Genomic DNA, 25,755 nt, shown 5'->3' on the forward strand with positions numbered 1-25,755 from the left:
CTACTGGTGTTGAATCAGAAGCCTAGAAGCTGAACTCTATTTTCTGTAAACAGAGGAGCTGGACACAGATCAGTCTGCTGCTATAAATGGAGCTGAAATAAGAGCTCTTGGTATGTGTGCAAGCACTTACTGGTTGTCTGGGTCAGTGTGAGGGCAGCCACATCTCTGGCAGTCTTCCGGGGTGCCAGCAGTTGGGTCGCCAAAGAAGCCAGGGGCGCACTGCTCACAGAAATCTCCCTGTGTGTTGTGCAGGCAGCTCTGCAAAGAAGCCAACTGTGTTAACAGAGAAACCTAGAAACTGATATTAGTCACATGATAAACTTAGGCTCCATACTGTGCAGGTGCCAGTTTCCGGGTGGCAGGAGTCAGAGTGGTCATTGCAATCACAGGGCTCACAGTGACCCAAGTACAAACCTCCTCCAGTACGGGTGTAGCCAGGTGCACAATCCTGGAAGAGGAATGGAGTGGTTTTTTGTTTTTTTTTTAACTAAAGAGAACAAACTGCAAAACACAAAATCTTAACTTTCTAATGGAAATATCTTAGTACATTTGAAGCAAGACAAAACTAACTTACACATTACTTTTCAGCAATATATTGGAGCTTATTTTAAGTCAATAATTCCTTAATATTGATACAAAAATAACTAGTTCGGTCTTGTTAAACTTAAAATAAGACATTTTTCATGTTACAAGCAAAACAATCTGGCAGTGGAACTGGTACTTTTTCATCAATATTAAGGTATTTCTAATTTATAACAAGCTCCTCTATTGCTGGAAAGTTATTTGCTATACAAAGATATTTGTTCTACAGACTAGATAAAAATACTTGCTAAGATCTTGTGTTTCTGAACTACAGTATTCTGCTGTATCCATTTCATTTACGCAAAATGGTGAAGAGGTTTCATTATACTTTATTTTTTATACAAACTATATCTACATATACCTGGCAGGAAAGTCCTTGGTAGCCAGGCGGGCAGCGACACTGCTCCACCTCAAAGGCCTGTGCCAAGCCACTGTAGTTGGGCACAGCCACCTCCATACTGACGTCAGAGATGCTGGACGAGCGCATTTCAGTGGAGTAGGAAGCTCGGATCAGAATATCATCCAGATCAGCCAGAACCATCATCAGGTGTTCTCTGGTGGCAGGCATGCCATCAGGTCTACGCCAGTATTCCTATGAAACAGAAATAAAAACCTCAATCAGGTTTATGCCAACACATTTAGGACAGATCTCTGATGATTGAAATGTGCTCTCAAAACATTTCAGTTCTCCAATTTAGGTTTAGCAGACCCATTGCTAATAACACATGTAATAATTCTACAATATGTTGTAGTTAACTTTATTAAATAATGTTTTTACTGTAGTTTAGGTGAGGTAAGGATGTACTCACCTCCCTAAAGATGATCTCGAATTGTTTTCTTTCTCTGCCGCCTGGCTGGTTCCTCTGCCATGCCTGACGGGCTACCAGTGTGATGTCATTACCCTACGGCGGACAACAAGGGCGGGTGAGTAAATCCAGCAAATGTTGGGAGCTGTGATTGGAAACCAGCATACCAGCTGCAGGGCATACTCACAATGATCTGAACGTCAGCATCTTCGAGTTCTGTTCCTCTGGAACCGGTCACATAGGTTATGGTGTATTTCAGTTTGCCACCATAAGAACCCACCTGAAGCATTGGAACCAATTGATGAGTTAGTTTATTTAAATACTGCAGCATGGCTGTTTGAGCAACAGCAATGTACATAGTGACACTTGAAGACCTGTGTAAGAGGAAACCCTCTTCTAAAACATCCAGTGTGATTCAACACAAAATAACATATTAATTTAAAACAACAGGAATAAACAAACAAGTAACTCACACTAGGACATTCATACTTTTTTTTTATAAAGCAATCGTAACATTTTATAAATTATCTTATTTAATGTAGTTTTGTGTATATATATTGCACGTTCTTATAATATCAAAGTTAAAAATGCCATCTCTTTTAGGCTCTAGGTATAAGTAGACAAGTTCATCATAAAATTACAAAATATATTTTTACAGTAGTCAGAATTTAAATATTTAAATACAGACATTGATGTAAAGGAAGAGAGTGGGATGGATTGATGGATGTATGAATGGATGGATGGAAAACTGGAAACTGTCACCTGTTTCCCAACAAATCTGTCTTGTGAAAATCCTGGATTGACCCTATTACCATTTGTGATAACACAAGTGATATATCATCCACCCAATGTGCACATAGAACCTTTACATGTGTAACATGAGTGCAAAAAGAACTTAATTGTTGCTGAAGAGAAAAAGACACTCATATGGTAGCAATGTGCATATTATGCATAAACAAGGACAAAGTGCAGGGTGATTTAGTTTGGAAATTTGTAATTGTCAAAAAGTGGATAACTGCATGGGGAACGATGTCTAGACGAAGAATATTTGTTCTTTCTTTTTTGTTTCCACAAAGTATATGGAGAGCAAAAAAATAGTTTAATCAATTGGACAGAAACCCTGTTATAATCAGCATAGTCCTACCACTTACTATTATACCCATTCTTCAATTGGATATGTATAAATTATATTTACTTTTGTGTCTTTCTTGTCCACAAATGTGTTCTATTACTCTTATTATATTCTATTATTCTGTTAAATTAAGTTCTTATTTTCAGTCAGATCAAATTATATTTGATATTTTAAGACTGCAAATAATTTCTTTTTGCAAGACAGATGTGCAGGAAATCAAAAAGAATCATGGAAGGACAATGGGAATGGCTCAATGGAGTAGAAAAAAGTCTGCTAAGTGTTTTGCTGAGTCCAGCCCAGAAGTCTTTCCAGTTACCTTTTCCCCCGTGAACTGCTCAGGGAGCTGCCAGTACAGCACATCGTCTTGCTGCGAGCTGAAACCTTTGTAGACCAAAGCGTACTGAGAGGCCAAAGATGGAGAAAAAGGCTTTAGAGAATAAGCCACAAACAGAAAGGCAGGGAGTGCAACTGGCAAGCACGCAGACGAACAGAAAAAAGTAGGCAAGCAGGGCACAGAGAAAGCCTGACAAACATAAATTATTTCAAGCCAGAAACTACTGTTTGTTTTGTGTTATTACAGATTTCTAAAAATCAAGTCCAATTTGAAAATTGCAATAAAGACATTTAAAACGAGCTTTTTAGTCTTAAATTAAATTTCTTCCCATGGATATGTCAGATTTGGCTCTTTCTAAAACATAAAACAAACAATTTAAAGTCTGTCTTTTCAGACTTACAAAAATTGTCTGGCCTTTGATACTGATTTCGTCTGTGAAATGTTTACTCAAAGTAAATCTGGTCTGGTCAGTTTGTGAAGTAGATTTTATTCAAAATCTACTGTATTACGTTTTTTTTTTTTTTTTTTTTTTAATGGTGAGAAACACCAAATTATTTCATGCTTTCTTGTTACCATCTACCTTACTGCTGCCTCCAGAAGAACCAGCAGACTTGCTGAAAGTGTTCTTGCTCTGGTCACCCACAGCAGACCCAGACCACAAAAAGAAAAGCCAAAAAGTCACCAACAGCAATGACTAACTCAAAAGTTTAAACCCTAACATCACATCTCTGGCCGACTCCGACAGAGTGTACCTGCAGACGAGGGGCGTGGCCTGGTGAGTAAGACTGGGGCCGGGTTGGTCTAACAGGGGAAGAAACACCGGATGCGGGAGAGGGGGGGCTCAGGTTATGCAAAGACCATTGAGGAGAAGAAGAGTTCGGGACCCGTGAGGAGGGAAATGAAGAGGATTTAGGAGGGGGGAGAAATGGAGGGAAACCGGCTTGTCCGTTGGAGAAGTTAGACAGAAGTGCCCAGACCTCATCATCCAGCTTTTTGACATCATTCTGAGGAAGCAGGGCACCAGAAACAGAGTGGAGAGGTAATGGTGGGACAGTTAGCAGGAAAAAGGTGGAGATTAGAATTTTAGTTCTTCCTCAACTGTGTGACACACTGATTAAGTGAGCATGCTGTCACAGGAGCCTGTGATGTTTGGGAATCTTAAATGGTCTAACGTCTCATCTATCAAGGGTCACACCAAGAGCAAACATCAAACACGTCTTCAACTCATCACATGTCAAACACATGCACTAAAAAATTATCTACAGTCTGTGCCAAATACAGCACCCTATATACTTACAGTTGTATGTTTTAAAGATGCATAAAATACTAAGTAATTAGTCTTTTATCAGAAAATCATATACTCACAAGGAAAATTCAGGAAAATCTAACCATTAATTTGTGTATTTTCATTTGGAGGGAGGGAAGCTCCATTGTAAGAGAAGCCACAGTTACTGGTAATCCCCCCCCCCCTCCTAATAATCATAAAGTAAATATATTTTAAAAAAAATTTAAAAATGTAAATTTATTTTACCTTTTTTAGGTTGAACCAAGTCCATAAACTCTACATTTTTAGCTCATGACCTCAGTTCTCTGAAATGTAAATATTATGCAAAGTGAAACTAAAGGACCCCAATTTCTAAACTGAGAAAAACATGAGAACTTGCTATTGAAGAAAAACAGTTCTGTGTTGATCTTCGTAAGTCAGGAAGTGACTCCAACACAATGGTTACACCTATAAACGTGCCAAAGTTTACATCAGAACAAAAATAAAAAACTAAAGGAAAACTAAAAAAAAATCAAACAAAATAGAAGTGTTAGGTGGTCTAAACTACAGTGCAGCTCAAACAAAATACCTGGCTGTCTCTTTTGGGTCTTTGTTTGGCCTTACGTTCAGCGGCCATTAGGCTCCAAACAGAGGCATCCTTCCTTAGCTGTTCCTCTGGCGAATACGAGTCACTCTATTGATGTGGATGAAGGAAGCCCTTTGATCACTGTCTGTTTCACTGAGTTCATGGTATTTGCTAGTGTTATGGCAGTGTTACTGAAGGAAAGTTAAACTTTCTGAATCTCTGAAATGGACCATTAATGATAAATCTATTAACATGGCTCATGTGATGTGATGCAGAAAGCAATTCATGGAATATGCAGGTTCACTGGCCTCATGCTCACTCACTGTACCTTTATGTACCAACCATGACCATGCCAGACCCATCAGCCACAGATATCAAATAAAAGTTAATAATAAGGGCTTTTAATCTTTTTAGATGATTTGATGAGCAAAAATCCGCCATTCATTGTGGTCACTATACCTGATCTGCTCGTTTGATACGAGAAAAGTAAGAATCTCTCTACAGAAAATGGAGGGAAATGCAAACAAAAATTGGAGAGCAAAGTCATATAAATGATCATTGCAGTTACCATTTATGCATATTTTGTCATAAGACTGGCAAAGATTTAACAGCAAGATCAATGCAGAAATGGAGATAAAGAAACTGCACACATACTGAAAAAGTTTTCAGTATGTTTTTCAAGACTTGCAGAGATATAAGGCAAGGAAAGGGAGCAACATAAAAAGGCTGCAGGTCAGAAAATGGTCTACAAGTTTCTGATGCTTCGCACAGTCCCATGTACCAGCACTGCTGCTATCTGCACATCTCACTTAAGTTGATTCACTGATCTAACTTCTCTTGTTGGCTACTGACCTTATCTCCTTGGTAAGCATCTGGAAGCTGCCAGTAGTGTGGGCCCTGTCCCAGGTAGTTAAAGTTGCTGTAGGATAGCTGAGTGCCTTCGGTGGAAATCTCCACAGTGAAACCAGTAGAAACCCGACTGGTTCTCTGGCGGTTTACCAGAGCAAATCCCTGAAAGTTTCTTGGAGTAAAGACAGAAGAGACCTGCAGACACAAAAAGTCTTTTTAGTTCAGATGGAAATTTGCCAATAAGAAGAAGCTTTCTTCTGGCAACCTAATATTTCTTGAACGTACTGTTATGAACTTTAAAATTAAGTCATGCAGAATCTGAGAAAAACTGAATGATTCTTACCTGCATTGCTTCAAAATTGTGTGTAAAACAAGTTAAAGAGCTTACCACATCTCTGTAGTATGTAGAACTGGTGCACTGCTGAGTGACACCCATACAGAAACAGGACAAGCAGCCATCTTTGTTTTCCTGGCTGAGATGGAAGGTTCCAGCTTTACAGGTGGAGCAAGAAGGACCTTCAACATTCGTCTGCAACAATAACAATCAGCCAAGGTCAGATAAGAAAATATTTGTCCAAACAAATATTCTGCATGTTTCCATCACCTTGCACAGGCACACACCACCAGAGCAGCTTTCTCTGCCATATTGGTCACAGTTATAACAATTGCCTGTAACAAGGTAGCAAATAACATGGTTATGGTATGCAACACCTTTATTAACCCCTTAACTGGTGGTATTCCATCAATGGAGCAAATTTGGTTTGTTTGAATACTCTGCCTTTTTCACCACCAGTAAAGGGATTAATGTAAAGTACCATTTAGTCAACTTAAAACCACAAATTTATGTGCATTTATTGGACAACAAAAGCAGTGAAAGAGAAGCAAAAAGTCTAAAAAGTGTGCTATGAATTTACATTTTGCCATTTTGTACATTTATTTCTCCAAAAGTTTTTCAATATCCTGTCTGTTAGGCTTCTTGGTCTTCTTTATGTTCTCCAACAAGTGTCTGAGATTGTTCTAAATTCCAATTGGCTGTGATTATTTTTGCGAGGCAATAGAATTTAATAAAAAAAAAAAAAAGAAGTTGCACCATAAAAATAGAACATCAGGAATAAAACAAATGACTTACCATTGACATTATTGTCAGGCACACATTCCTGTCCCCGCAATGGGTTGCCAATATATCCTGGGGCACATCTAAAGAAAAATTATCTGTTAAACAAAATATTTCCAATAAAATATATTTGAAGGTTTGAAGTTAAATACCAATAGCCCAAAATCTGAAAAAAGTGTAGGTTCCTGACCCCTAGGAAAGTCCTGGAGTGCAGAGTTTGTTTGGAGAACCCCTTCAAACTACTGCTAATTTGTACAGATCTACAATTTACACTAGTCTTAAAGTAATGACCCCAGATAAATTATAGATAGTCTTTTCACCATATCCCAACAGGCTTTCAAGACAAAATGAAACAAAAGATGATTTGACACTGCAAGCAGCCCTGGAGATGGATGAAGCATGGGTGCAGTTAAACTGTTCAACATGTCTCATATGTTGACTCCATCTCTCACATGAATGCACAACTGAACAGAAAAAGTTTTCCTTTCACAGAATCACAAATGACAAGACTCGTATACAGTTAGAAAAGTATCACCATTTTCATAAAACTACAGGTTTTATAGGTAAAGGACTGACACCAGAACAAAACAAAGCAGAGGTAAGCATAGCAAGTATAGCACTGCAGGTGAAAATATTGAGAATGCAATTGAAAATAAAATGATACTTTCAGTAGGAAAGAAATGTAGCAAGAACCCAGGCAAAGATTTGTGCTGCAACCAAAGCAAAGTAAACCTGAATCTGCTACTTTCGGCGCTGCAGTCTTGCTTACCTCACCTGTACTCTGGCAGGTCCACAGGTCAGTGGTCAACAAAGAGGGCTTCCATGTCATAAACTTGCGTTTTAAAAACCAACTGCCTTTAAATATAGCTCATTCGGCACTTCATGGTGTTTTGTACGTTTATAAACAAATGTATATCATTCAGAACAACAGTACATATTTAAAAGTAATGTATAAAAATGATAAATACATCATATCTAAAGTCTGTCAGAAAATAAGTACATTCCTAGTGAAGTTCTATTTCACTCAAATGAAAATAAAAGAATTTGAATGCATTTTCTTAAGTTTTTAGTTTAACAACCTCCAAGCGTTTCTATGACAATTCGGGAAGCTGGCATGCCAATCCTAGCATCGGATGGCTGGCGGAAAGCCCAACACTCAGCAAAAAGAGTCAGTGAAGATCGCTCAGCACAAATGATGTCTTGTACAACAATAAGACTGAAATAGCAGTACATTATTACACTGTGGGTTTTTACGAAGCATGGTTGGATTGTGCATTTACATTTGTATTGTGAATATGTCTTGATTATAACCTGTCAGAAAATGTAAGCATATAACATAACAAGGAAGTATTTCACTACAATAAAATTAAACACAATAAACAACTATTTAAATGTATTTTCTTACAAAGTTTTCAGTCGAACAACCTCCATGTGTTTCTATGATAACTCATGTAAAGGGTGTGGTTGGATGAGACCAGACTCCACCAAAAGAACATCACTGCATGTTTTATGCCAACCAACCGTGCTAATCATATAATACAATCAACAAGGTGGGGGATTCTATAATACATCCAATACAGTCAGATAAGCATTTAACCCAACAATTTAATTTAATTTAATTTAATTTGCATGACTCCATCGGGGTGAGTGTACATTTTACATTGACAATGGTAATATAAGAAAATCTAATGGATTATAATGTGAACACAATATTTTCAATAAATGTTAAAACATCTAATTTTATGCCAGTCATGTTAACATTTGATTTAAAGGAATTGAGGGGAAATTGCTAAAGTGCAAAGATTTCATCCTGGAGGAAACATGGGTGTACGGTTACAGCTCCAAAAATCTGAATATGGAAATGTTCAATATTTCTTGCCACTCATCTTAGAAATTAAAACTCATAAAATTTATAGATCTGTTACACCGAAATGTTTCAAGCCTTTATTTCTTGAAATTTGGATAATTAGAGCTTACAGGTAATAAAAACCCAAAATTTAGTATTTCATAAAATTTTAATACTACAGATCAATTAAAATAAATTACAGGTTTAACAGAAATGCAAGGTGTCTGAAAATATTGCTTTTGTATGCACATAGTTTTTGATTGAAAATCTCTTTTTGCATATTGAAAGGTCTTAAAATCCTTCTAGAAAATGAAATCAGCACAGAATCCTTTATTGATCTAAGTCAAGTGTGAAGTTTTGAAGTCAGTGATTTTGAGACCTTTCCAAACTGACAAAAGTACCAAAAGCTGGTTCAATGACCCTGTTGTTAGTTAGCAAAGTGACTGATCCCCAAAGAGAATCTGTAAATTTAAAACAACCTTTTCAGAAGCTTGATATTTCTGTCTAAAACATCCTTTTTCTTATTGATACTATTTAGTATTCTAATTTTCTGAAACACAACATTTTGGGGTTTTATTATCTGTAAGCCACAATCTTCAAAATTCTAATAAGTAATGACATAAAATATTTTCCTTTCTATGTAATGGATCGATATAATATGACTGACAAGAAACATTAAGCTATTTCCTAATATAAAAAAAATTCTAGCTGTATTTCTAGATAAAAAAAAACCCTGCAAATAAATCAACCAAGGTTTATTAAAATATTTCACTCTGACCATTCTGACAAAAAAACTGTAATGTCTGCAAGATTTTAGTTCCAACTGCCTAAATTGAAAAAAGAAACAAATTAATGTAAATTAATAAAAGCTCCAACATGTTTATAATATTTCAGAAAAATGTTCCCTCCTCACTTTTACCCCTTATTCAACAAGTTAAAATCTTATTTTTCTAGAGCATAGACAAGATCAGGGTCTTCATATCCAGACCTCAAGGGCCAGGTTCCTGCAATCTTTAGAAATGTCCATGCCGCAACAAACCTGAGTCAAATAATGAGGTTATTAGTAGGACCCTGGAGAACTTCACTGCATACTGAAAAAGTAATTAGTAATTTGTTTAAGGTACGTTGGACTAGCAACACATCTAAAAGTTGCGCAACACCATACCTCAAGGCCTGAATTTTAAATTCCCTGGTCTGGATCATCAAATAAATGACACTCACACAATATCCCACAGAAATCGAATGACAGAAGATGTAGAGGATGAAAGAATGCAATGATGCCAGACCTGAGGTAGTCTGCCTTAAAACAAAAATCAGTCCCAAGCAGTAACAATAGAATATTTTGCCATTTCTTCATAGCATATTTTTGTGCAACAGTTACGGCAATATTTTTCTAGAGAGTACACCTTTAAAGAACGTATCAAAATACATAAAACTTTAAGCACGTGTCCCTCTATCAACATGGCAAAAATAAAACCCCTTCATTAATAACTATTCACGGCGTGAGGACATAAATATGAGATCCAGAATTTCAGCTTTGGATAAAAATAAAAAACAGTTCAACACAACATAGTGCTGCTTAGTCATCTGGGATGATTTTAATAGGAATAGCAACTTTTCCTAAAACAATATGAAGAGAACCCTCTTGATCCTTTCTTCTTTTTGAAGACTTGTAATCTCCATTTAAGAGCTTCAGCAGATCCATAACTCCAGATTTTGAGTTAGCTTTTTCCTTAGGTTCTCTTTTCTTGTTTGTTTTGTGGACAATGGAAGATCTGACTTTATTATGTACTGTTGTGTCAGACTTCTTAAGAGAAATAGATTTGCTGTTAGAGTTACTCGTTCTTTTTGCTGAGGATTGGGACTTCCTGACAGCATAAGGTTTTGTCTGTTGTGTGTTTGTGGAGACTTTTTTGGAAGATTTTTTAGTCAATTTGTCATTTTGCTTAGAGTTTCCCTTGTGTGGCTCTGAGAGTTTCTTGCCTTTAGACGTTTTCTGGACAGGTGCATCTGATCTTACAGTCTTGTCTCGTCCACTGTTTTTGATAAGCGGCAAAGAATCTTTTTTCTTGGCTTGGCCAGACTGTTTATGCAGCTGAGAGGTCGCTGAAGGCTTTGATTTGTGAGCTGGGGGTTCAAGTTGAAATTTAGTGACGGCTGCCTCTTGTTTAGTTTTCCTGGACTTTGTTTGCTTTGGCTGTGAAATATGTTTTGCGGTCACAGATGACCTGCTACCCTTTGGCCTTTTGGTTTGAGGCTTTACTGGAGTTTCCAATGTAGACTTTGGAACAATCTTGCTCTCCTTACCAAGGGTGGTCTTAAATTTGTTTGTTTGCTTGGGTGGGACATGAGTTTTGGCTGATTTTGTTACAGCTAGGGACTTGGTAGTAGTGATCACTCCTGATTTCAGCTTTCTGTTTCTCTGAGGGCTTACGAGATGACTTCGCTTGGTTAAAACAACACTTGGAGTGGGTATGCTTTGGGGCACTGTAGCTTTTACAGCAAGTGGCGATTCAGTGGGTTCAGCCCTGATCACAGACCGAGGAGTTGAATACGGCGGAACAGCAATGACTGTACTGAATGGAGGCAGAAACCTCTTTTCTTGGAGTCGACGGGATACGTGTCTTGCACGTTTCATCTTGTTCATCTGTTGAGTGAGTGCCGTGAAGCCATCAATTAAAATCTCCAGCCGTCCCTCCAGTCTTTTAAGTCGAGTATCCATGTCTGTGTAGTTTTTCTCCAGCTCAGATATCTTCTTGTCCTTCTCTTGGAGTGAATAGACAGCAATAAGCTTCATCAAATGGGTGTTGAGGCGACTCTGCTGGTTCTCCATACGACGAATACTTTCCTTCATATCTAATGTGTTGCCTTCTAGCATGCTCAAGCGCTTGTTGAAGGCATTGAGGTGAATTCGGAGCAGGTGTTGAAAGCTGGAGTGCCTTATTTCAGGGCTGGGAGTGAAACGGGGTGGCAGTCTGGGAGATGACCTGTTCGAATTGACTGGGACCTTAATGCCTTCAGTAAATTTTGATTTGTCATGGAGAGATGAAGTCCACATTAATGTCCGAGTAGGGATAGCAGTAGTGCCTTTTTCTGGATGATAAATATCATCATCATCATCATCATCATCATCATCATTCCCACTACCATAGGGCTCTATCTCTTTATCCAAGCTGAAATTGAATACTGGCTCTGCTCCACATCCCACAGGTAGGAGGCTGCCAATGTGCTCTTCCAGGAGAGGATCCCCACAACTGTCAGCAGCCGGCTTGTCTTCTCTTAACATCAAAACAGCAAAATCAGGCGTGTTGCAAGCAGAGACGTCAAGTGAAAAATAAATTACTTATTCCCAATGTCACCTGGTCATCTTTGCCCTTGCTGTGGCAAAGATTTGACAGCCAGACAGGAGTCCTCATAAATGCCACATTTACATTTATGATCCACAGGACACAGGGTCTGTGCGCGGACAGAATTTTCACCTCAACACTTTTCTACCAGCAAAACTGAAGCAGAAAAAAAAATATCTGTTAAAGGTTATTGAAGGTAAAAGGACAGGATGAAGCAAAAGTAAGATTTTTAGTAAGCGATGCACTGAGAAATTGGTTGTTGACCGAACTGTGCAATGCTGTCTTAAAAGACCAGTTGGAAACCTAAAAATCAAATCTTTTTAGTTAATCACAAGACACAAAAATACCCAAGCATTATCAGGTATGGACACTCTTATGGAGGAAGAAATACTCAAAGTAATCCCATTTTGTTACCAGTCAAACATTTTAAATTAAGTCAGAAGACTTAAGAAAAACAAATGAAGTAGGAAACTATTTCAAACAGTTTCGTAAAGAGGAAACTGTTTATTCCTTGTTTATTCAGGTCCCTACAGCACATTCTGCGAGAATACAACTTTTTTTGGTGTACTAAAGAGACCCGTATGTCACTGAATATGAATTTACGATTACCAGCTACTGAAGAGGAGGTTTGTTCTGTAGCCGACTTTAGCAAAAAGACTAAGTAACCCTTTTGAAATCTCATAGTCAAGGTGCATTCTTTACATTCTTTAGGACGTTCACATGGAGACAGACGTTTACCCTTGGTCAGGTTAATTCTGCTAATCATTGATATTCAGTTTGCTATTTTTTATATTCTAGATAAGCGTTTAAAAGTCAATTCAGAGGAAGAATAAAAAGTGTAATGTCCTGTTTAAAAGAATAATGTATTTTCTACAGAATTAGCTTTTAATCTAGGCTGCTACACCAGAAATCTGGACCAAAGCTGACCAGTTTCTACAATGTCAGTTTGCAGTTTTGCAGTGTTGATTGTTTTGCACATGACTGCTTGAGAAACACAAAAGATCTATTTTGATTTTATTTTTGTTTTTCAAATAGTAAAAATGGTAAACACCAGGAAGGCCACAAAATATATTTTAGATCTAGACAATAACAGTACCTGAAGTTAAATCAAAATTGGTTAAAATTGATTTCAGGAGATCTATCTCTGGTCACAAACCCCTTGATTGGTTTGTCTATATATTGCCAAATTCAGGAACAAATATATTTGCAACAAAAAATAAAGATTGAATAATTCTATTATTAAAAACACCAAAAGTGTATAAGACACATTATTCAATTGAAAAGTATGCTCTGTGAATCTACAAATAGATCATAAAAAACAAGAAGAATAAAAGTTAAAGAGGAAAAGTTAAAAACTCTGAAAGTACAGTAAATTCTGGGTTGCACAAGTCAGCATCTCCCCGACCAGTGACAGCTTCCACAAAAAATAGCAGATATGGACATGCCCATATTGCTTTTCCTGCATGTGAATGAAGCAGAACGATGCTAATGTCAGACCAAGTTCACCTCGCTGCCAAACAGCCAGCAAACCCCACAAATAGAATCAAGAAGACTGAGAGGAAAACAAACAAGTAAGAAGAGACGACAAGTACAGGAGAGTGTGATGTACCTTTCACAGCGTAAGCCTGTCAATCCAGGAGGACAGGTATCACAGACTGGTTGACCATCAGAGCCCAGGTGGCACTCTGGGGAGAATCTTTAAGAAAAGAGAATAAAACATTACTGAAGAGTTCTCTTTTACTGCACAAAGTTTACTTTGTTCTAATCCTTTTTTCTGAAATCGGGACTCTGAAAGTAATAATATTTTTTCACAGTTTTTCAAATAATCACAAACTTCAGCTGAATTACGGCCATTTTACATGACACACCAGTACAAAACTGTTGATAGGAAGATATATAGAGCTACAAGGCCATTTTAGAACAAAATATCTTTTAGGTCTCTAAATTCTCCTTGGGTCTGGATGATTAATTGTCCTGTTTTTCTCTGTGCTGCCCAGAGATGGACTGGGGATCTGACCACTACGGTGTAAGGTGACGAAGGGACGGACGGACGAATGGAAGGTAATACATTAAAGTTTGTTAAGGACTACTTTTACAACTACTTAAACATGCAAACCCAAGTGAAGATGTAAACTCACTGAGCATTGGATGTGACTCCATAGCAGGGACAGCGCTTACAGGGCTCCGGACCACCCCTTGTAGGGTCTCCGTAGAATCCAGACAGGCATTTTTCGCATCTCTCTCCATCAGTGTTGTGAAGACATTGCTGGAGGGAACACACACACACAAAGGTGAGTTGGAACAATTCACAGCACAGTACTCGTGTTTTCACATGTCAGGCTGAGCCAAGAAATCATTAGCACATTCCACCGGAGGGATCAAAGCATGTTTGCAAGCGGTGGAGAGTTCGGAGGGAGGAAGAGAGGTACAGAACCTACCAGACACCTGCCGGTCTCTGGGTCACAGCTGCTGGCGTAGCCGTTGCAGTTGCACCTCTCACACGTGCCAAGGTAAAGACCAGAGGTGGTCCGCGCATAACCCACATCACACTCCTGTGACAAAAAATATGGAAAAACCACCTCAGACTTGTGATAACACAGTTCTATGTCTTTGTGCCACTGTAGCCAGGAGACACAGTAATTACCATCAAGAGCTAATGGAAAGCAAAGGTTTATTTGAAACAAGCAAGGGCACATCTGCAACTGTTCCCCTCTTTCTTATTAAATTTGTATAAAGAAGTTGCATAGTCTAAATCTATCCAAGTCAAAGGGGAAGATACTTATATAAATCAGTTACAGTGCAGTGCCCTGCGTGGGTTAAGGTGCAGATAGAGGACTAATACAATACCATCTTCCAATTCTAAAATATGATTCTTTAAAGAGACACACAAAGAAAACAGTTGCTGACAACTGTATGGGAGAGAGCAAGACTTTCAGAAGGTAACAGGAAAGATGCTCTGCTTCACTTTACCTGGTGGAAATCTCAAAGTTGAGGTTAGAATCTACATTTTAGAAATACACCTGGGGACAGTTTTTTTGTAATAACACTGAAAACTAAGATAATTTCTAACATAGGTTGTTCATTCATGTGACTTGGTTTGGCCCACAACCTACATAGAGTCCAGAAGAGCATCCTGTAATCTGACTGAGATCATACAGAAGCTGTTGTTAACATTAGCTCACTCTCAGAGGAATCGTCATTTGTTTCTGTGGCTCAAAATGGACCCAGACATATAGAGTCCAATTTAGTCTCAGACATTAAGGGAGTGACCACAGTTAGCTCATCTTTTGACGATTTTAGTTTGGTGAATTCCAAAGTCTTAACTCATTGACACTTTCACAAACAGACTTCACTGTAAGTGCCAGTATACCAGAATAAGTCCTGACATTTAATGATGCTGTGCCTGTAGTGCTTATTCTTACATCTGTTGATTTACTGAGATGAGAGTCTGAATCCAGCCCAGCTTCTTTTTGAGAGTCAAAAACAAAAGTATGTATTGCAGATAAGACAAAATTATAGTTCAAATGTAATATTTGTAATCAATGTCATTCTTTTATGCACTCTGAATTCTGTTAGCTGAAGTTGTCTGAACATCTACCTGACAAGATGCTCCTCTGTATCCTACTGGGCAGGCACATTCCTCTACCTCCAGGGCTTGTTCACCACCAGTGACATGAGGAACAGCGATGTCCATCTTGATATCTGAGATGCTGCACAACATGAGCAAAATATATGAACACAAAGATGTACTGATCTCTTTGCACTGAGATCAGTTTTCTCTGGGTTATTTGTGAGTATGTGAATGAGTCTTCTATTTTTACCTGGTCTCTGCCATGCTGTCAACATAAGTGGCTCGGATCATGAACAGAGAAACATCAGCGAGCGCCATCAGCAGGTGCTCTCGAGTACATGGCTGCCCATCAGAGCGACGCCATGAAGACTGATAGCAACAGGAGGAAAAAAATTAGAGTTAGCGTTTAGTTTTAACTAAAAGTTCACATTAATTACCAAAAATACACACCTCTCTGAACGTCACAGTCATAGCTTGAGGTACTCGTGGGAGGGGCTTCGTCTGAGAGTAGTGTTCCAGGAAGATGTCGTTGCCCTGGAGAACCACGTCCGGCTGTCCGTCAACCACCAGTGAGCGCTGATAAGGTTCAAAGGTCACGGTGTAGCTGAGCTCCCCGCCATAAGCCGTCACCTGGTGGCAGAACAGAGAGGACACTTGACTAACGTAAATGGTGGAAAGGCATTTGACCCTGTGGTTTAGCATGGATAGTCACAAGACACTCACAATAATTTAACAGTAAATTGACTTTTCAAAGATGTTCAACCTTTTTACATAGTAGGTAAGAAAAATACAACACTGACTAACAATTAGGAGTGAGTGATGGACTTAAACTTTATCATAAATTATGCTTTTGAAAAACATTCCCATTTGTAATGTGGTTCTTTGCTGAAGTATGATTTGTATCACTAAACAGCACACAGTAACTCTATTTCAAAATTCAAAGGAAATAGAAGTCGAAAGCATAACTTATTGATGCCTTCTTTGAACAAAGTTAACAAATAAAAAATACAGTATCAGTCTTGATAAAATGGACAGTTTTGTGGGTTTTTAAACATCATCAATTGGAATTTATTGTGATAATAAATCAAAATTCTTATCTGCAATTTTTCCCCTCTTTCTTTTTAAACTTGTAGAAAAGTTGTATAGTCTAAATCTATCCAAATGTTAAATGATATGATAAATGCCCACCTCCTACTAACAGATGCCAAGATTTATTTAGTCCATCTTCATCCTGACCTCGACCTCGAGAGAAGCTTATTTCTCTTACCTTATCTCCTCTAAAGCTCTCAGGCAACACCCAGAAGAAGACATCGCCGGAGCCGCTTGAGTAGGGGCGGTAGACGACAGAGGAGCCCCTCTGGAGGATGCCATCAGAAATTGTTTTGGTGTTGGCACTGTTTGAGAGAGTGTAGAGCTGCCCATTCACTCCTCCTTGCACCTGAGAAACAGAAACAGCACAGATCTTCACACACTCATATCAGAAATCATCTCCAGCTCCTGTCAAATGTTTATGCACATATTATAGCTTTCAGGGATGAATCTTAAGATTTCCCTGTTGTTTTCCCTGGATGGTATGATTCTAAAATACAAACTGCATTTCTTAAAAGCAAAACCATGGGTGGATGGGACTGAATTTATTGTACATTTTCTCTAATTCTCAATATTATTCATACCAGTTTCTGCAGCCTTCACTAACTATAACTTAAGACTTCTAAATACTTTTTAAGACCACTGTGACATAAATTTAAGACAAGAATTATGACAGGAATGTACAAAGTCACTTTTTTTGGGGAAAAAAATTGCAGTCACTCATAACAGACATGAAAAACTGGATAGTTAGTAAATTAATATTTTCTTAAAGTTGATGTCAACATGATAAAAGTTGAATAGTCATTGTGACATCGCAAATGCATAAGAGAAAATGTTTCACTGTCATTGTGGATCAAAAAAGTTACAAAAAGTCTAATTTTATTTTTTTTTCCCTCAACACCAGCTGGGACTTATGATCAATATGCTCATCTAGAACAGCTGCACATATCGGAGTCAAATTATGACGTTGGCCACAACTGTGCATGTTGGAACATCGTAAACTTCTTATGAATGGATCCCCTTTGATTACAATTAAATTTAGCGCACCCACCTGTTGCTCCTCTAACCCAATGTGCAGCAGGATGCTCCGCTGACTCAGCAGCGGCTCTATGATTTTGCAGGATAAAGCGACATGCAGACCACAGCAGAAATAGACCCTGTCAGATCCTTACAATGCAGCTTGAGCTACATTTACAGGTGACTAGTCCACTACTTGGTGCAATGCCTACTAGCTGGCAAGCAAGAGTATACTAGCAGCTAATTACTGGTATTGTGGACCAGTAACGAGCTCCAGCAGCAGCCAAGTGCCTGTCAGTTTGCTTCTGTTGAACAGAATTTTTCCACTGTGGAACAATAAGGATATTTATATTATATTTCTATTTTTTGACACCGCCAATGTAAAACATTATGGCACTCATGTCCATCACAAAAGTAGGTAAACATTTAGGTGGACACTATTAAAAAAGAGAAATGCTCAAACAGATATGATTAATATTCTGCCTTCCACCCTGCAACTCACCTGATCTCTACTCCAGGAGGAGCTGGCACACTGTGAAGACACCCCCATGCAGAAACAGCGCAAACAGCCTTCAGGATTGGCCTCTGAGAGGTGGAAGAATCCAGCCTTACACTCATCACAAAGATCGCCTGCCACGTTGTTCTGCAACGCACACACAAAAACAAAACAAAGACTTGCACATATGGAATCCATCTGCATGGCATGTCTGTCTTTCCCTTTAAGATAAACTGCCGTACCTTGCAGCTGCACGGCCTGCTGCTGAAGCTGATAGTTCCTCTGTTATCACAAGTGGAAGTGGAGGGAGCTGCAGAGAGAGCACATTGGAAAGATGATGTGGGGACTGAAGTGCACCTGGTAGGGCTCCAGCTATGCTGCATACCTGAGCAATGACTAAATAAGACTGCAGCACAACCCTGGCAACCATTACACAGTCAGCATCTCACTGTCACTCTACTGAAGCAACTCCCTGAGCAGCTTCTGTTCATTCACTTGTCTGTCACTTAGGTATTAAAATTAGACTTACAAATCTGAACACATCTTCCATTAGGCAGGAGGGGGTTACCCTGGTAACCAGGAGCACACCTGAAATAAAAAAAAAAATCAAAAGAGATAAACCATAAAGTTTAGAAAATCAATTACCTAAAATTGCTTTCTTAATGATCTGTCTTTAAAACTTCAAAGTCTGAAAGGGGCAGTAGTATGTGATTTTCAGGCACATAGGGCCATTTTGTAGCACAATCAAGCTACATTCAGCAGTTACACTACATATCGAATATGATTAACAATAAATTTTGCTTGGATTTTAATTGCCTTGAAATTGGGTCTCTGTCTCTTTAAAAGCTCCATCACTTTCTGAAGCCATCACAACAGAGCTTCTCTTATTAGCCCTTCAACAGCATTGCATACAATTAGCTTGTATAATGAGCTGAGCAGGTGTGTAGTTCCATTGTGTATTTTCAAATTGGTGCTGGCTAATCTGAAGGAGCTGAGTGAAATAATCACAGGAGAGGGGTACTCTGTGAAGTTTGGAAACTGCAGCTCCATGGAGGTCCAACCAGGTGTTTTGCACAACTGAATGGTTGCTACGGGAGTTTAAAGGATCTCTCAAACATTCATGAAAGAATCAAGGCAAAACAAGTATAATTTTGACGAGGGACTTTTTTTTAAGGCTGATCCAACATAATACTGACCCTTTATAGAAGTTCCTTTATTCTTTGAATTGGTCTCAACTGTACAGTAGAATTAATGACATTAATTTCCTCACTTTTCACAGCGTCTTCCTGTGTATCCTGGCCTGCAGGCGTCACACGTGGGCTGCTGGTCAACGTTCAGGAAGCAGGTGTCGGAAAACCTATGCAGACCATAGAGAGGGTAATAAATGAAAAATTAGCAGAAGAGAGACAATGTAATGAGCTAAGCATCCTGTGGATTTTAACAATGAAGTGGAAACAGCTTTTTGTTTAAACCAGTAAAGCTCTAAATATACTCTTAATGCATCTGTGGTCCCTTTAGTGTAGCCTCACTATGTTTTTATGGGAGGTAGGCTTACCGCCGTGATGTCTCGGTGTATGGACAGGGGCAGGGTTTGCAGTCATCAGGACGACCTCGGGTTGGATTGCCAAAGTAGCCAGAGCGACACTTGTCACACTGGGGGCCCTCTGTGTTGTGTTGGCAGCTCTGTGATGGAGGAAGACGTGCAATTCATTCACTTCTACCGCCCTTAAAGTGTCCTAAAATGAGCACTATGAGATAACCTCTATTTGCAAAAGTATTCACTCGATTGTTAAAGGAATGTTTTTCACAAGTTTTAATGTTATCTATTGTAATTTTTCTCCATTTTTAAATGGAAAAAAATTTAAATGATGTTTGAGGTGAGACACTGATGTTGGATGAGAATCTCTGGCTCGTACTTTCTGCTTTAAATCCTCTTCAAGTTGATTTATCTGGTTGTGTTCAGGCCAGTCAAGTTCTTGCATGTGCTGTTGTTCTAAGTAACCTTCACTTTGTTATAATAACCCAAGGAGTTGTCTGAGGTATTTAACAAAGCAGAAATTTCGTGCACAGGTGGCATCTTTACAGGCTACCATGCTAAATTTTAAATTTTACCCATTCTTTCCCAAATCTATACAGCTAGAATGTGCTTTGCTCCAACTTATGGGGATGAAAGTGATTAAAACACCTGAATTCAGTTCATAAAATGAATGAGTAAGCGTTTGAAAATGTATTGTATTTGGAAAAACTATTTCTCTCTGGCTGTCATCACCAAAAGATTAAGATTAAGAGAGTTTTTTTCATTAAGACTTCAGTGTATGAGTTAGGACTCAATTTAGAGTAAATCTTTGATTAATTTAATACAAACCAATGCACACAGCCTGCGTGTGTGTTTTAAGAAGATAAAATTAAGCAAAATAAAACATTTTTACTTTCACGTTTCAAATAAAGACAACCTTACAGAAATAACTTACCAGACAGTACCCACTGATTGGATCGCAAGCTGTTGCATGTCCGTTACAGTTACAACCTGCACAGGTACCAAGATAGCGACCACCGGGGACGCGCTCGAAACCAGAGAGACACATTTCACAAGACAGGCCTGTATATCCGGGAGGACATCTGGAAGTGAGAAACATAAGCACCATCATCCAAGGTTTCTGAAACAAACTGTGATGAGGCCAGTTACAACTTCCTTAGTGTGTGGTAGAGAGGAAACATGTGTGGGAAGAGCAGACAAATGAACATAAGATGAAATGATTAATAAATAACCATCAAAATACAGCTTGCAAAATTAAAAACGTAAAAAAATAATGTCTCAGGTTTCATCTGAGAACCTCTGTTTCTTACCTGCATTCTTCAACATCCTTAGCATGGCCAAGAGTGCTGAACTCCACTGTGGTGGTATCCATAACGATGTGACTGAGCGCTGCGCTGACCATGTGGTTATCATAGACGGTGCGGATGCTGATGCTCTCCAGGTCAGCCAGCGTCATCATCAGCTCCTCGCGCCTGACGGGGAGGCCGCTGGAGTGCTGCCAGTGGTCCTGGAAAACATTAAGCAGCGGATTTACTCTTTCAAGTTGATTTCACTTTGATTGCTGATCTTTGGATGTTTTCATTCAGACTTACTTCAGTGAATATGATCTCTTTCTGGGAGACCACATTGGGAGGGGTGCCATTGCCTCTGCGATACATAAGCCTGCGTCCGTTTCCTACTATGATCACATCCGATCTCGCCACTGGCTCAGAAAGGCCGCGAGCAAGTGTGTATCGCACCTTGAATCTCAGGGATCCTCCATATGAGTCAATCTAACAGAGGATGAAATGAAATTAAAGTAATTGATCACATTAAAAAACCAACTTCTTTTTATACCAACTTTGTTGCCAAGGAACCGCCGAGGTAAAGTCCAGTAGGATTCAAGGTTGAGGAACCGGCGAGACAAGTCAACAAGCTGGAACTCTTCCATCTCGGGGTTAATGAGGAGCTGAGTGGAAGAGAGGGGTGGAGTACCAGGCCTGATGGGGAAGGTGACATTAACTCCTGCAAGAAAAAAATCAGATTCTACATCAGATTTAATTGTGAAATCTACAAAATTCTTAAAAAAGGCAATTAAGTTGAAAAAAAAATCTACAGTTCCCTACAAAAGTATTCATCACATTGAACTCCCACATTTTGTATGTTTTATACTTCCATTTGGGTCTCCACTGCTTAAGTTAGTGCTTTTTGGTGTCTGGAAATTGAACCTCTCAATTGCCAAGTCATATTCCACAGGCACTGCACTGTTACCTAAAAACTCAAGCAGAGCTCCAGTGTGTTTGGTCAGTTGGTTTGTTGCTGTATGGGCTGTACAATGGCTGCTGGAAAATACATGTGTCTTATTCTTATTCAGAAATTAGTTGTATTCTTGTTGGTTGTGCAGGAGGCTCCACTAATGTTTTTTAAAAAAAATTTGTATATTTGCCCATCTGTTTTTAGCCATTTTCATATTTAAGTTTAAATGTTGAGTTAGGAGGCCAGCAGCAGTTTATTTGGATTTAAGGTGACAAGAGGCCCTAAAAAGCTAATTCTGAAAGGAGCTCAGAGGTGAAACTGAGCAGATTTTGCAATTGAGCAAAAAATCTAATGAACATGTTTTTTATAGTCTCTTCCTTTCCTAACTTGATCAGGGAAGCAAAATGGCACACCTTAACGTTGTAAGAGTACCTACCTAGGTAAGGTTCTTCATTGGTTCAAAAATAATAAACTTATATACCTTTGAAGTCATCCTCCTCAGTGAAGCGCAGGCTGATCTGGTTTCGGTAGCGTCCGGTTCTCTTGCAGTTCTTTGAGACTCCAGCACAGAAGCAGGAGATGCAGCGGTCATTCACCCTGAAGTGACCATCGGGACAATTATCTGGAATAAACCCGACAAAATTTTGTTTACAGAAAGCTTTTTAATTTATGTGTTTTGATTTCATTGTAGTTCATTTTCTATACCTGGGTTTGGATTAGAGATGAGAGTCAATACTCCATCAGGAATACCAAACACCAAGCCTTTGGCATTGATGGCCTCACAGGTGTAGGCCCCCTGGTCTGCCTCTTTCACATCGTAAATAGTGAGGGTTCCGCGGCCATTGTCATTGGTCATAACAAATCTTGGGATAAAGAGCACAAATTAATGCTTTCCCACCCATAGCTTCACACAGTACATCAACAAAACATAGCAGGAGTGTTCTAGGAAAAAATCCCCAGAATTCTCCTGCAATTTCCTAACCACACACACTGCAGGGCGTTGTGGAAGTCAACAGCCTGAAACCGCAGCTATCGCAGTTAGAGTGCACAGCAAATTTCTCACTAATTAAAATCATAGGCCTTGAAGCATGGAGTGAGCAATGAAACTTAAAAGTAGGAGGGGTTCATGTCAAAAACCAAGAACAGGCAAATAAATCCATAATTGTAGTTTGCTGCTGGAAAAAATGACTTCCTGTTAGTTACTTAGCAACATGCCAGTTGCACCAATAAAAAAACATTCCCAAAGGAATGTAGTGCTTTTTTGTTGACTAACAAAGGTACAAAGAATATAGTTTACAGAAGGCGAGAGTGTCTCAAAAAGTCCAACCTGTCGCTTTTAGGAATATGTCCCCAGTTGAGTCTCCAGGTGATGATGGGTGTTGGAACGCCAACAGCCTGACAGGTGAACATCACAGTCGACCCCCGCGCTGCCTCGACTGACTCCTCTGGTGGGCTCACCACAGTAGGAGGGGCTGCAAAGAGTCAAAACCACAGCACAAAGCACCAAAAGCACCATCACATAAAAATGACTGAAGCTTGGGAACCCAGGAAAGTCATCATGAGCTTGCAAAAATACTCATGTCTCTACATGTTTATATGCTGACATTTTGTCATGAATCAATCTCAAACGTCCATGTATTTTATTACTAAATCAATACAAAACAGCACATAACTATTTTGCTTTATGTATATATTGTATCCATAAACATTTAAAAAGATTTTTTTAATTTGTTGACTGCCTCAGTCAGTTTCAGTACAAAGACAGATATCTGTTCTGTGAAGGCCTCAGATGGTCAACAGAATCATGCTTTCTCATTTTAGTTAATTTCATCTTCTGAAAGTGGAAAGAGTTGTGAACAACTACAAATACATTTAAATCTTCAATGATATAATATATCATTATAGTATATATATATATATATATATATATATATATATATATATATATATATATATATAGTATTTATATACTATAAATACTAGTATAGTTTTCTATACTAGAAAACTAGCCAATAAGGGGGGTTGTTTTCTTTAGGGCGGACATATTTGCCATTATTCATAGGACTTTTGAGTTTTCAGTATTTGTTTTGTATTTGTGATTATATTTTATTTTCTGTTTCACATTTATACACTACTTTGTGTCAGTCTCTCAGACAATACCTTAATATAAAACATTTTAGTTAATGCAAATATTTGAAAAGGTTTGAGTGCCATGGATAGCTTTGACAAGCAGTGTAAGCCTCTGCAGCAGATGGACAATTCTGACAGATGAAAACTTTGAGAAAAGCTGTTTCGTTTGAGGAGAGTTAGATTTCCCAACAAATTAGTTGGTGCTCTAAGTAAAGATTCAGAAACTTACAGAAAAAAGTGAAATACATATGTACAAGCAAAAGAAAGATTGTTGGCTGCTCAAGTATGACTTACTGCAGCCGATCTCATCGGAGCGATCTGCGCAGTCTGGCTCTTCATCACATTGGTAACTGGCTGGGATGCAATTTTTATCAATGCGGCATTCAAACTGCTCAGGACTGCATCTGTCATTGGGACCTTTGGTAGCTGTGGCAATAAAAAAGATTAATGACTTCTAACTTTCTGGTTGATACCAACCTTTTAACAACAAAATTAAATACCAGAATATTTTTCTCATAAAAGTAATGACGACTCACGGCAGTTGGTCTCATCAGAGTTATCTTCGCAGTCATTGTCGCCGTCACAACGCCACAACTTGAGGGCGCAGCGGCCATTTTTACACTTGAACTCATTGGGCTCACAGGGAGACGGAGTGCCTGAGAAAAATTTTGTTAATCAGGGATAAAAAGCATGAATCCAAAGCTTTATTGGATTTAACATTGAGTATCTAGAAAACTGTTAACTAAGTATAATGTCATTTCATTTAATTCATTATAAACTAATTTTATCTTTTTTTTGCACACTACTTAATCTTGACTAGACTACTAAACTTCTAATTAATGTTTAAAACCAAATCTAGATATTAAAGTAACTTTTAAACCAAATATCTACCTGTATCTATCAAGTCTTGGCATCTATGATTAATATTTATAACACAAAAAATGTCTCTGGGCTTCGATAACTATTCAGGATAAAAACACAAAATTTTCATATGTAGATGTTTTTATTGGCAATAGAAATAAACCATTTAGAGTAAGGGTAGGAGTAGGGTAAGTACATGTGTACCACATGGTCAATGGGTTTGGAGGAAATTGCAAGCAAGTGCAACGTGGTGAAGATGAGGAAGTCATGGGGTTATGAAAGGGCAAAGGCAAGTCTGAAACAGAATGGTTTTCAAATAAATCTATGAAGAAATCTGACTTACCACATCTCAGTTCATCACTACCATCTTGGCAGTCCCGTTCTCCATCACAAATAAAAATTCGAGAAATACATTCTCCACTCTGGCATCTAGCTTGATCTGCTTTGCACCGAAGAGGTGGGATGGGAGGCCCGGGGCCTGGAAGTCCAGGGCCAGGAGTGGGAGTGACAGCAGCAGGAGCTGTGGCGACCACAGGGATTGACCTCATCAGATCTAAGAACAGATTTTCAATTAAACTTTGTAAATGAATATAGGTTTAATATAAAGTTACTTGTCAGTCAGTGAAGGTGTGGCACATCAGACAGCCATAACACAAAGCTCAACCAGTCACTTGAAAGCACTCACCACAATTAGTTTCATCACTCAAGTCTGTGCAATCGGGTCTGTTGTCACACACATAGTCCATCAGGATGCATGTTCCATCACCACACCTGAACTCGTCAGCCATGCAAGGCCTTTTAATGGGCGTTACTGTGACAAATGCAAAAGGGTAGTACAAACAAGGATCAAAACATGCAGAGCAAAGAGCCAACAGACTATTCTAGTTTCACATTTAAGCACATATAACACATTGACAGACTATCTGAAGCAAACCATATGTGGCGTCAAAAAAAATAAA

The 25,755-nt window shown here is 38.7% G+C and overlaps 1 protein-coding gene across 2 annotated transcripts in view; it reads right to left on the reverse strand.

The window, feature by feature from the left end:
- The window catches only part of hspg2 (heparan sulfate proteoglycan 2), a 111,944-nt gene that overhangs the window by 36,056 nt on the left and 50,133 nt on the right, over positions 1 to 25,755 (reverse strand). Inside the window, exons 9-45 of one of the 2 annotated variants that reach the window (XM_055057004.1) lie at positions 25,482 to 25,607; positions 25,140 to 25,349; positions 24,472 to 24,591; positions 24,230 to 24,361; positions 23,133 to 23,277; positions 22,511 to 22,668; positions 22,287 to 22,427; positions 21,411 to 21,574; positions 21,163 to 21,342; positions 20,881 to 21,077; positions 20,505 to 20,652; positions 19,589 to 19,716; positions 19,304 to 19,390; positions 18,563 to 18,621; positions 18,276 to 18,343; positions 18,040 to 18,180; positions 16,699 to 16,869; positions 15,882 to 16,061; positions 15,682 to 15,800; positions 15,459 to 15,570; positions 14,299 to 14,412; positions 13,999 to 14,126; positions 13,470 to 13,556; positions 6,683 to 6,750; positions 6,158 to 6,222; positions 5,942 to 6,082; positions 5,557 to 5,748; positions 5,164 to 5,202; positions 4,708 to 4,812; positions 3,607 to 3,858; positions 3,435 to 3,485; positions 2,837 to 2,920; positions 1,576 to 1,668; positions 1,392 to 1,484; positions 944 to 1,174; positions 335 to 448; positions 131 to 258 (exon numbers count right to left, since the gene is read on the reverse strand). In XM_055057004.1, the coding sequence (XP_054912979.1) occupies positions 131 to 258; positions 335 to 448; positions 944 to 1,174; positions 1,392 to 1,484; positions 1,576 to 1,668; positions 2,837 to 2,920; positions 3,435 to 3,485; positions 3,607 to 3,858; positions 4,708 to 4,812; positions 5,164 to 5,202; positions 5,557 to 5,748; positions 5,942 to 6,082; positions 6,158 to 6,222; positions 6,683 to 6,750; positions 13,470 to 13,556; positions 13,999 to 14,126; positions 14,299 to 14,412; positions 15,459 to 15,570; positions 15,682 to 15,800; positions 15,882 to 16,061; positions 16,699 to 16,869; positions 18,040 to 18,180; positions 18,276 to 18,343; positions 18,563 to 18,621; positions 19,304 to 19,390; positions 19,589 to 19,716; positions 20,505 to 20,652; positions 20,881 to 21,077; positions 21,163 to 21,342; positions 21,411 to 21,574; positions 22,287 to 22,427; positions 22,511 to 22,668; positions 23,133 to 23,277; positions 24,230 to 24,361; positions 24,472 to 24,591; positions 25,140 to 25,349; positions 25,482 to 25,607 (4,771 nt within the window). The remainder of the gene's footprint in view (positions 1 to 130; positions 259 to 334; positions 449 to 943; positions 1,175 to 1,391; positions 1,485 to 1,575; positions 1,669 to 2,836; positions 2,921 to 3,434; positions 3,486 to 3,606; positions 3,859 to 4,707; positions 4,813 to 5,163; positions 5,203 to 5,556; positions 5,749 to 5,941; positions 6,083 to 6,157; positions 6,223 to 6,682; positions 6,751 to 13,469; positions 13,557 to 13,998; positions 14,127 to 14,298; positions 14,413 to 15,458; positions 15,571 to 15,681; positions 15,801 to 15,881; positions 16,062 to 16,698; positions 16,870 to 18,039; positions 18,181 to 18,275; positions 18,344 to 18,562; positions 18,622 to 19,303; positions 19,391 to 19,588; positions 19,717 to 20,504; positions 20,653 to 20,880; positions 21,078 to 21,162; positions 21,343 to 21,410; positions 21,575 to 22,286; positions 22,428 to 22,510; positions 22,669 to 23,132; positions 23,278 to 24,229; positions 24,362 to 24,471; positions 24,592 to 25,139; positions 25,350 to 25,481; positions 25,608 to 25,755) is intronic. The other variant, XM_055057005.1, reaches the window with a different exon arrangement.

This window comes from Poeciliopsis prolifica, unplaced genomic scaffold (assembly GCF_027474105.1).
Source record: "Poeciliopsis prolifica strain line A6 unplaced genomic scaffold, Auburn_PproV2 SCAFFOLD046, whole genome shotgun sequence".
In the NCBI taxonomy this organism is placed as follows: domain Eukaryota; kingdom Metazoa; phylum Chordata; class Actinopteri; order Cyprinodontiformes; family Poeciliidae; genus Poeciliopsis; species Poeciliopsis prolifica.